General features: G+C 40.1%; 1 protein-coding gene across 12 annotated transcripts in view; it reads right to left on the bottom strand.

Annotated features, from left to right (window-relative positions):
* Nucleotides 1-3,831: 3,831 nt before the first annotated feature.
* The window catches only part of DENND5A (DENN domain containing 5A), a 62,249-nt gene continuing 54,193 nt past the window's right edge, over nucleotides 3,832-11,887 (bottom strand). For all 12 annotated transcript variants that reach the window (XM_086892023.1, XM_086892015.1, XM_086892016.1 and 9 more), the window contains 7 exons: nucleotides 11,327-11,472; nucleotides 10,649-10,767; nucleotides 9,301-9,482; nucleotides 8,407-8,489; nucleotides 7,054-7,177; nucleotides 6,059-6,227; nucleotides 3,832-5,836 (listed from right to left, as the gene is read on the bottom strand). In XM_086892023.1, coding sequence (XP_086748149.1) covers nucleotides 5,653-5,836; nucleotides 6,059-6,227; nucleotides 7,054-7,177; nucleotides 8,407-8,489; nucleotides 9,301-9,482; nucleotides 10,649-10,767; nucleotides 11,327-11,472 — 1,007 coding nt within the window. In that variant the 3' untranslated portion in view covers nucleotides 3,832-5,652. The remainder of the gene's footprint in view (nucleotides 5,837-6,058; nucleotides 6,228-7,053; nucleotides 7,178-8,406; nucleotides 8,490-9,300; nucleotides 9,483-10,648; nucleotides 10,768-11,326; nucleotides 11,473-11,887) is intronic.

Raw genomic sequence — 11,887 nt, 5'->3', positions numbered from 1 at the left:
TTTTGACTGAAAATTTGGATTAAAAACTGATTTATGCTTCATAATCCTTGTTAAATTTCATAATTTAATGGTGACCAAACATTATTGGAAGACATATAAATTGCCATTTCATCTGCACTTTAATGAGAAGGTGCAACTCTTCTGGCCTGAGCAGCACTTTATCATGTTGACCCAAAATTTAGCATGACTGAGTGAGCATAGTGAGTGCTTGTGCCAGCAGCTGAAAACAACAGGGAGGGCTGGGAGATGCCAGAACAGTAAAAGGAAAATAGGATGCTGACAAGTGAGAAAATACTTTCAAATATTTAATTGTTCCAAAGCACACACAAAATGTCTCACTGCTGTAGTTTCGAGCCTTGCTTATCTCCAGATGTACACTGAGTTTTGAGTAATTGTTTTTCTTTGATATGTATAGCTCCAATTTTTTGCACTTCCATTTTAGTGTCCAAGCTATCAAATAGGTTATTGAATTTTGTGTAAAAATAACTCATCTTCAGTACTCAGCAGGACCTGCACAGGACTCATCTGAGACAGAGGAAATTTGTGGATTCTCTGGTCAAAAGGGACATTAAAAACCCTCTCATTTAATTTATATGCCTTGTCTAAGTCTTTTTATGCCACTTGTAGAAAAATTTTCCCAAAACAAACATCAGATTCACCACTGATATTATAAATGTAGGATCTGCATCTTAACATGCCACTGTCACTGAAATGAAGAACAGTTCCTGTTTATTGCAGAACTGAGTACAGTATGGCTCATTAATACACACTTCTGAGTTAACAGGGAGAAAAAGGAGACACTTGGTCATGTGAAATACCTTTTAGACATTCAGATTTCCTTGTAAGAACTTTCCAAGTCCTTGCTACAACAAATGGTACCATTTCTAGACTGGAGCAGCCAGTGAACAGTCCCTGCCTGTGCACCCAGCAGCTGCACAGCACACTTTGCCCACCAAGGCCCTGCTCATCCTGCTCAGCTTCCTTTGAGGAAATCTGAAAAACCTGAGGCCACCTGTGCTGAGGTGAACGTGCTTCTGAAGCTGCTCACCCCAGCTCCATCCCAGTGCCCTGCAGGGGAATCAGGAGCAGCAGGGAGCAGAGATGTCCCAGCTCCTGAGGCAGGGCTGGTGTCTCTCGGGGGTACCAACCCCACTACTGCACCCCCAAACCTGCCCAAAGCTGAGGCCAGAGCACCACCTCACCAGAGCATGGCTCAGGCCGAGTTCACCCTCTGGCATCTCCCCAGGGTGACACCACCACTTGTTGGCAGTGCAGGATCACCCCCAGCTCAGGAAGATGGATGTGCTTCCCCCAAGAGGGATATTAACACTTGTTATTTTGCCAGCACAGACCAGGGAGGGGGTGTGAGAGGTGAAGCAACAGAGACAGCTCCAAATTAATGATCCAACTCCTCCCCTTCTGCCTTCCCTGGTGGATAGAACATTCAGTGATGACCTGACACAGTTTGGAACAGAGGGAATGGCAGCACAGCTGAGTGTGTGTGCTCACAGGGACACCTTCCAAGGTCTGCCTTTGCCTTCCCCTTCTCCCCATCCCCTGATCCCTGAGCAGGCACCTCTTCCTCTGGAGGCAGTCAGACTGACAAGGGTGGCCATGGGGAACCTCAGAGCTGGGAGGGAGGAGCTGTAGTTGAACAGATCAGATACAAAACTGCAACAAAGGTCTCCTGAAACGAGCCACTAAAATGTCCCACAGACCTGCAGCCAGGCAAAGAGGCAGAGAAGCAGCCAAATTATAACAGGCTTTATGAAAATAGCACATTAATGCTATTTTTTCATGTTAGAAGACAAATTTTATTGCAATTCAGCAAATGAGCTACACCTGTAAAACTGCTTTGTATATCCAATTCACATTTAATGTCCAATGGATTGAAATGTCACAGGAAAAATAAAAAAAGGAAAACAGTACCTGGTTTTGTCATTATAATGTAAACTTCAACACGGCCCTTAAGAAAAACAAGCCAGTGATTTCCCCATGTAGTAAAATATATAGTTTATAAGGTATTGATGCTTTATCTTAGTTTAACAGCCAATCTCTAGGTATAAAATAAAGAGCTACAAAGATGTGAAGTACGTGTACAATTTCTTCAAGTATTTTCAAGTATCCTATAGTCTCTTCACTACTGACAAAATTCATTTGACAATATACAGAAAAAGGTTAACTCTGAATAGTTTCACTGCAGAAATCTTAACATATTCATGAATTTAAAACACATAAAAAGTATGGATCATCCAGTAGTAAGTCCCATTTGAACAGTTTGAAAAATACTCTTTGTAATGGAAAAAGTTGTGGAATAGTCTCCAGTTCATGAATATATTTTCAGCTACAGAATATCAGGTGGTTAAAGTTTATGGCAGGTAAAGGCTTTTTTTTTTTTTTTTGTATAAACTTATCATCATAGTATTTAATTACATTTAAACCAAGTCTTTATTAACTTGCATTTTCATTTTGTATAAAGTATCATTATAGCATTAACCAAAGAAGCCTAAATAATTGATAGTTGATAGCCTATTTTTTCCTCCCAAATCAGGTATGACCCTGTAAACATGTTTGGCCAGTTTAGCACTATGCATTTACTGCATGATGAACCCCTTATTTTTTTTATCACTGCATTTGTCTCTCCAGAATGAATGTGTGTTGTTAAAAAGATTATCTTTTTTCACTAACTGTTACCAAAAAATCCCCACCAAGCAACAGAACAGCACAGCCACACTAACTGTACCTCCCAAACCTGCCACCTTATTTTGGAAAAGTAACAGGAAAAAAAGTTAAAACTGCATTACTCTGAACAAAGGGAGAAGGATTTTACAAAGCTCTGGATTAAAAGGTACTGACTACATTGTTTGTTCCTATAAATTTCAGCAGAATGGCACAGCAAGAGCAAATGCTGGACCCTAAGCTGTGGGACTGCTGCCAGGAACAGCCATGAGAGAAGTGGGTGGGCTTGTGGTGAACACTGCAGTGGTGAGGGATTTGTGCCTGCTCCTACAGACTGGACTGTTCTTACCCATGCCAGCCAAATCTCCTCCCAGAATCCTGGCACAGGCTGTATTTAATATCTTGCTCTTCCCTGGCTGCCTATGGAGCTAACAAAACCAGCTTTTTTCTTCTTCTGCATCTCAGAACCCTCTACTGCTCTGTCAGTGGAGCAAAGCCCTCCACACTTACAAGTCCATAGCAGAAAGTGCTTTGAACCATAACAGGATTAAGCATAGGTCCCCTGAGAGGAGGAAGAAGGTCTATCTCAAACTGGTTTTTCCTGTGAGAATAAAGTAACCTAGGATCTGGAAAGATGATCTCTGTGTCTTCCTTCTGCACTGGGCAGCCAGCACTCAGGGTGTTCTCACAGCATCATCCCATGAGCCAGCCAAGGAAACACCAAATCCCAGCCTCTGCCCATCCCAGGTATCTCTGTCCTAATGAGGGCAAAACAATCTGCAACAGAACAGTCATTAAGCCAATGGTATCATCTTTTCCTATGTAAACTTGTGTAAGGAAAGGAAAATAAAAATAAAAAAAGAACCTTAGTTCAGGGTAATTACCTCATGCAAGATAAAATTAATCCATCCTTAATACTATGAGATAGATGATTTTAACAGGATCAACTCTTCTGCTAAGGTCAAAATATGGAACCTTCCTTTCTTAGTTAATATCCCTGTGAAATATACAGGTCTAGTAAGTAATTTTCAAGATAGATGAAGCAACACCAAAAAAAAATTTTTTTTTTGTATTATTAATGCATAAACAATTTAGAGCAGGTGTAAAAATACTATCCCAACATATCAAGTTGAATACATGAAATACTTAGAATGCAGTGTAACTGTTCTTTATTTTTGCCCTTACAAAGTGGGAAGAAAAATTAAAAAAACCACCAACAAAACCAAACCTGCACACACAGAGAATACTTCTGTGAAATGCTCCTGTAAGCTGTGAAAGAATTCACACCCACCCCATGCGAGGAGTGGCTCAGACATCCCCCTCACATCTTCTTAATGCTACTGTGAAATCAAAGAAGAATCTTGCTCTGATAAGTAGTGACAAAGGAACTTCTCCATTTAATAATGAAATAAATAGGACAAAAGTAAAAATAGTCAAAAATTTAATACATGTGCTATACTCATAAATTATGGAAATAAAACTATCACAAGATGGGACTAAGCTGTAGGTAAGGTAAAAGTGCTACAACACTGTATGAACCAAAAAACTTGGACTCTGCTTCTCCAAAGAGAGACAATACTGAGATAAGTTTATACAGTGGAGACCTCTTAAATACACAGCCTTGAACTTCTGTACAGTAATTTGTGATGCTGATAAATCAGCCTGTTCTTAAGTCACATATTCATTTCAAAGAGATTTTTATCAGAGGATTCAAATGAACAGAGATGCCTTTAGGCATTTGCCAAGTTCCAGATCTCCAATAAATTAAGCTTTCAAAATGTTTGTGTTTCATAGTAGAAATGGACTAAACTTTCTTTGCTAAAAACAAAAGCATCCCAAACTAAGCAGACTGTGACAATGGGATCCAAGACATATGCACTCAAAAGGAAAACTGTCTTTTCAGAAACATTAAGAAATCCTTATACTTGTTAGTAAGGTATACTGTTATTATTTTAGATGGGGCATAAAGATCTTTATTTAGTCATCTGGCATCTGGGGAACTCATGTCCCTCTTTATTAGCAGTTAAGAGAATTACCAGCAGCAACCATATATCAAGCTTCAAAAGGCTTGCTTTAGTGGAAAGGTTCTTGTGTTATGAACAATTATTCCAGGTTTTTCATTTAAGTGGGCTACACTGTAAATTCTGAATTGCAACATAATATAGCCAGTTGTATCATAGAAGATTTTTTTTTTAAAAGACAAACTTACAAAACACAATGATAGGTTAAATAAATAAAAAACATCAGTTAAAAAACAGACTTAATTTCTTCTTCTGTGCAATTACGTACCAATATGAAAAATATTACTTTGATCTCTGGACATTTCACTGTTCAGTCTCCTGGATTTCACTAAAAATAATACTGACAACAAAAATAAAGGAAAAAAATAATTGTTGACAAATCAGTGCTTTGGAGCTATTAAAAAAAAGCACAGATCAGATCTGTAGTTCCCTTGCAGCAGAACATGACCCAACACCTTAAAAATCAAACATTGGTAATAATGTTAATATATAAAATATTAGTTTAAAAACTATAGAATGACCTTCTCAGCAGAAATGGAGTGTATACACTGGGGTCTATGACATACAGCATATCTGAAGGCAAGTTCACAGAATGCTGAAAGGCCCACTGCACATTTTCTATGGCAAGGAAATACTGCAGCTTTAAAATAAGCTGCACAATACTCATCTCTATCTCTTTCACATGAAAGTGTGTAAAAAGCAAATCAGCAAATAAACTCTAAAATAGATTTATACCAAAATCCTCTTTTTTACATTGAGTTTACAGCTTCTATCCATTTGCCTGTACTATTTCTGGAGTTTCCTTCAAGAAAAGTCTAAGTTGCATTTTTGGGCCATGAACAAGTTCACGATACAATGTACTGGCAAGACAGAACTTTTGCATACTAACGAGATTCACTCCTTGTTGCTTTTTTTGTGTTTATAAAGACAGTTTTTCCTGTGGGGCAGGAGGTCAGATGTCGATTCCTTTGACAAGAGATGCCTCCAGGGTGATGTTGAACTCCTGCAAGGTCTGCAGCACCCGAATCAAAGAATTCACCAGCGTGTGATCCTTAATCAGGGCTATGTCCTCATACATCTGGGCTGTAATGGGGCAGTCTGCAAGCAGGGCGATCCAGTGGTGCAAAAGGTGGTCTCTGACAAGGTGCCAGTGGACAGTTTGGGAATAAAAATAAAGCCAAGTTAATTTCACATCTGCACAAACATGATTTTTCTTCTTTGCTTTTAAGCAAACCTACCATGTTCTCCACTTACCTTTATGAGACAGGGAAAGGGGAATAACTGTCTCATGGGCAACATCTTTTTCATTCCATTAAAACATCAATAACAACAACAATAATAAAGAAGTTTCTTTATACCTGGCTCCAAGACACACCAGCATCTGAAACTTGCCATCCTTCCCAATGTTTCTAGGGGTGTTGTTGATAGCAGTGATAAAGCGACAGAAATTCCTGGCCCTTGTCTGCCAGTTCTCTTCTGGGACCATCTCGTTCTGCTCAAGGGTCTCATAGTATGTTTGTGCTTTTTCTTAAAAGAATGATGGGAGATAAAGAAGTTTCATCAGTGCATTTAGGAGAGAATTAAAATTGAAAGGCCTCAGATCAATGCTTATCCATGAAGTTCCTGAATCATTACTTTTAGGCACTGTTTTTCTCTGATTCAGTCCTGTGTTCCCCCTGTATAAAATCTGGATTCCACTTCCTTCCCTCTGAACAATGCTAAAGAGGTTCACTTATCTACTGAATTTGATTGCACTAAAATGATCATACAAGAGGAACAGTGATGTTAAAGTACTTACTCAAAATATAGAAGCATTATGAAAATTAATTCCTTTTTTAAAATGTGTTTTTGAACTTACTTCATTTATTTAGCTTTGTGTCAAGGGGTCTAGACCATTGTGTGCAAGAATCATGCTTATAACCCCTTTTTTTACAATGTCCAGTTTGTTTTTTACTAGTACAGCAACTAGATCCATCTGTTGTGCTCTGAAAGACAGCTCAACTTCTTACAAGTGTGATTTCTTGCTTTCACTGTGCTCAATTAAGAACAAGGTTACCCTATGTCAATCCACCACCCTATTTATGTACCTCCTCCTCAAGTACTCCTTCTACACTATTAATGCTAGAAGGAAAAGTTACTGCTTTAAGTACAGAGTCAGCTTTGGCAGAAGACAGAGGCTCTCTCTCAGGAGAGTACAAACAGGTAGGAGCTCTCATGGCAATTCAGCTGCTGAGATGCCTCCAAAAAGTCTGCTCTGTGAAGAGCAGCCAGGACACAACAGCAGTGATAAGGAACACAGTTGGGTGTATTTCAAAGATACAAACAGGCTCTGGGATGTCATCCTCCCACTTACCTAAAAAATCCCAAATGAAGACGTTCTTGAAGAGTCTCGGTGATTTAAATCCGTGCTGGAACACTTGCTCGAGAGCTGAAACAAGTCCACTTTCTCCACACAGCAGCAGGGTCAGGCTGCCTCTCTGCCAGCACACACAGAAAGTACAGACACTCATCACCTCTCTTTAGGACTCTGGGACACAGGTGTCCCATTAAGTTTTTAAATAAACAGATGCCTGAAGTTTAAATCTGCTATCAAACAGGGACCCCAGAGAAGACGGCCCAGTTCTCACAAGTCCTGAGCATTCAAAAGTGGATTGACTTCTCAAAGAATGAGGCTGAGGAAAGCATTGTCAGGGCCCTGTCATCATCATCACCAAATGATGCCTCAAACAGGCCAAGACAATGAGCAGGTTTTACCTGTAACAATGATCACTACAGAAAATTAGGAAAATATTTTCCTCTTTTTAAGTAACAGAGACCACAGGTGCAGTGTAGCAGATGCCTCTGATTGCTTATCAACAACAACATTTAATGTTCAGTAAAAAACAAAGTTCTTCAGCACATGATGGTAAATTCTATTTTGCAAAACCAGTGCATGACCACTTGAGATTATTATCAGTGTGATCACTGAGTAGAATAACACTGGATATTAATTTGCCATGCCACAATGAATTTAGAAGTCAAGTGTTACAGGAATGGGAGGACCTGTCTAAAAAATTCACGAGAGCCATCCACACAGATCCAGCATTGCTCCACACCTCTCTGGTTCACAGGGGCTGGACTCTGATGATTTGACAGGGGCCTGATACTTAATGTTAGCTTCAGAAAATCACTGCTGTGTCAGTTGATTACATGTGTAATGCAAAAGAGTCTTTAAGAGCACTTCTGCCTCACTTGCTTGGGGGATGTGGGAGTTTTCAGGGTGGCCTTTGTTTCTTTCCCTTTTTTTCAAGTGGCTCATGGGTTTTCATGTTTTAAGCAGCAAGGATAATGCAAAACAGACACCAAAAAACCTACTTAGAACTCAATGCAGATGTAAAATGTCAGTTAATTCAGAACAAACGAAACAGGAGGCAGTGTTCTTGACAGTGTATGAGTAGAATCCTTTGCACAATTTGACCAATACCACAATTTCCAATACCAGAATGTTAACATTTAACAGAATGCTCCAGTTAGCAGCAAAAAAAGAGGTATTTGAGGCTGTACCATCTTAGTGGTACAGTCTCAGTATCTCATTTTTGCTCCAGTTAAGGAATTTTCAAGCACATGGCTGTTCATTCAGTTTAGTTATTTCTGCTATATATTCTGTCATGTTTACTAATGAGAGTTTTAGGACAGGAGTGCCATTACACAGACAACAACCCCTCACCTCCTTCTCTGGCTTGTGGAAATGCTTGACAATACCATTAACAGCTTCACCAATAGCTTCTTGTATCTGACCAGTATTTAACTCTGCAAAACACAAAAATATATCCAGGTACAGCTTCAGAAGTTGCACCTCTGTGTGAGGGTTATGACACAGCACAAAACACAGCAGAGGAGCACAAACCAATATAACTCATTCTGTTAGGGAAACAGTGCTGGGCTGTGACTAATGGAAACCCAACTCTACTTTTATTTATTGTTGAGGAGGTGGGCATGGAGATGGTATGGTTTTATACTGAAGTTAACACTGTGCTGTTTCAAAACACCAACACTGGAAAGGGTTTTTATATATTATGTGAATTTTCAGACCAGGACCCAAAGCTAAGAAAAGGAGCTTTGCTTTGTTTAGGACTCACAAATCTGGGCATCCTGGAAATACTTCCTTGTGGTAGTTTCCCTGCAAACCCAAGTATGGTTGGGAACAAAGTAATCACCTGATTTATCAGGAATAAGACAACAACAGAACACTGACCTCAACAGCAACCAAACAGAAGTCTGTGAACAGGAATCACTAGCAAGACTCTTCATCCATGAAGGACAGACAGAGAAAAGGCAGCAAATTTCTACCTTCTTCCATAGCATTCATTCCACAGGTGAAGGGCAATACAAAAAACATCACTAGACCAGGAGCACAGACACATTTGCCATCCTTTCATATTTCAAAACTTAAGTAGACAGAACAGGATGCCCAGGATTGTAATTTGGAAGTTAGCTGGAGCTCAAGCAGGACACTGGGCTGAGTTTCACAGGTCCTCTCCAAACTCCAGTTGTGCTTGCAAACCCTCAGGTGATGACACAGAACAGGACAAGACAAGACAAGACAACCCCCAGCACTCACTTGGCTTATTGTTTGGTGAGATAGTGACAAATCTCCTGATCATGCTTGGAGACTGCTGCAGGGGAGGGGTTCGGCACTGCCGCTCATCAGCCTCAGTGTGGGAAGTCAGCAGCTCTCCCACCAGGATCCTCTCTAAGCTGCCATCATCCATTCCCTTCCCAAGCCACCTTCCACAAGGAAACCTAAGAACATTGAGGAGATAAATACATGGATCAGTGTAGATTCAGTTCCATGCCAAAGACTTTCAGCTGCAGTTGCCTAAAGCCCAAATCCTGCTAGCATGGTTATTAGAAAGACTTCATTCATCCAGCAACAAATAACAAAGTCTTGGCTTTGGCTTTTACCAGCACAGGCAGCAAAAGTGAAACAGCTTTTCTGTTCCAAGTTTGTGCTGAGTGCTGCAGTAGACGATCCATCCACAAACCAGATTTTGCTTGAGTCCCATATGTAGCATGTGATTTGAGGAAAAATGGATAAAAGGGAAAATCCTACTACACCCTCTAGGTGGGTGAAGAAATACACTGAATATACTACATACCAGGCCAGCTGCAGAAAAACCCCACAACCCAAACATATGCATAAATGCCAGCACACCAGTACTTCGACTGAATTGGGGTATTAAACCAGACACTAGAAGCACACATGCTCATTTGCTCATTATCACTTTCTCTGAACCAATGTTGATAGCAGTTTAATCAGCTTAATTGGAAAACTGAACAGCATCCAAAAATAGAATCTTTCCTCTTCATTTAATTACAAATGAACTGGCATGGAGAGCTGAGGGGACTTACCCACCAATTTGACATCAGTGTGAGCATGACAGTTCCTCTAAACAAAGGACAGGGCACCAAACTATGCTGTATCTAACACAAATTTAATTTTCACTGTAAATTTGGTTCCTTTCCTTTCCCCATGCAAACACAGGTTTCTAACACTAACAAGGCCTTGTGTTCCAGCTTGTGTCCAAAGGTGTCTCTATAGTACCTGGAATACCCAGTCCTAACATGAAATACCACCTATATTTGGTAAGCAGCAAGCTCTGACTTGCTGTTTCTTCCTTGGGCTCAAGGTGGATTATTTCTAAGCTGCACAGCAGTGAACTCATCCTCTCCACCAACACACTGATATGAGACATGAACATCTGCAAACTACAAACCCTGTTTGAACTCATAAGAACCACGATTTGTTTAATGCCAGCAGCCAAACAATCTTTCTGTGCCTTCAGGTCGAGGCAACTGTAGACACAGAGTCCCAGGAGATCAGACCTTTCTAATCAAACAAGCCCTACTGTGCCAGCTCCCTGCAGAAATTCTACTTACCCCACATGAAATGTCAGGATGATACTTACTTGTAAGTATGCCCTGTTATTTCATTTCTGACCATAACGTATTCCACAAGCCACTTGGCATACAGTCCTGAATTATCATGTCCTATTTGCACTGTGGTCAGTTTTCCCAGGTTCTGGCACTGCAAATTAAACAAAGAGTTTGTCAGAGGAAACTGAAAAAAAGTTGCATGTTGGGGGAGTAAATCATTAGGGAAAGTGCACAGATAGAAACTCAGAAATGTGGTTTCTGTTTCTGACTGCATGGTTGGTTCTGGGCTTTTTAGTGGTAGCCTGCTTTACTTGTTTTTGTTTGTTTGCTTGCTTTGTTAAATACTATTTTGATCTGCACAGAGCATATCAGCTGAACTAGATTTTTCAATTCCATTTTACCCAATGCACACAATTCACATGCAAAAATCAGAGCAGAATCACGTCTTTGTTTTCCAACAGAAGAGGATATGACACCTCCCACAGTTGTAACATAAAAGAGAGTCTTGTCTATCCCTTGCACTAAGGAATTGTCAGTCATTTTGCTCTGCATGTTATTAAATATAGGTTAAATGTGCTATACACAGGCACAAACTATCTGTGACTAACCACAAAGATAGGAAATGTATGACAAGGTGGTACAGCAAGAGGAGAATTTAAAACTGAACAAACAGAACATCCAAATTGGGTTTTGTATCAAGTAACACAAACCTCAAAAGTCATTTCTAATATATTCCTGGGAATCTGCAGGACTCCTGTTTCACCCAGTTCCCCAGAAATACAGATCCAAGGATTGGCTGTGAACATTGAGCCACCAAGTTTCTTGCTGGGAACAATCAATATATGGTATGGTATCACTGCAAACACAAAAGAAAGAACACTTCAAAAATGCAGAAGGATAATTATGTAACCTCTTTAGTGAAGAGAGGGATAAAGTTGTAAAACAGCACTGCAGTACCATGAAATGTTAGAAGAACATCAGAGATCCTATTTAATCATGCTGATACTTGCACACTGAGCACTGACTGACAATGGGGAACCATACACATACACAGCAGCCACTAAGAAGCAGAGCTGACAGCAGAACAGTGTCAAGTGAAGAAAGAAATTTGGATGGAATAATGCCTCCCTATGAGTGTAATCCCTTTTTATTTACCAACCTCACTACATGGCACAAAGATGGTTACTTATCCTCAGCTTAGTGACAAGGAAGTAAAGACATGACATTCCTGTACCCAGGACTGCACTGTAGCTCAGCACACTGCACAACTT

Source organism: Cyanistes caeruleus, chromosome 6 (genome assembly GCF_971803275.1).
Source record: "Cyanistes caeruleus chromosome 6, bCyaCae1.hap1.1, whole genome shotgun sequence".
Classification (NCBI taxonomy): Eukaryota; Metazoa; Chordata; class Aves; order Passeriformes; family Paridae; genus Cyanistes; species Cyanistes caeruleus.
Note: the sequence above shows the minus strand (reverse complement) of the source record. Positions and strands in the feature narration are given on the sequence as shown.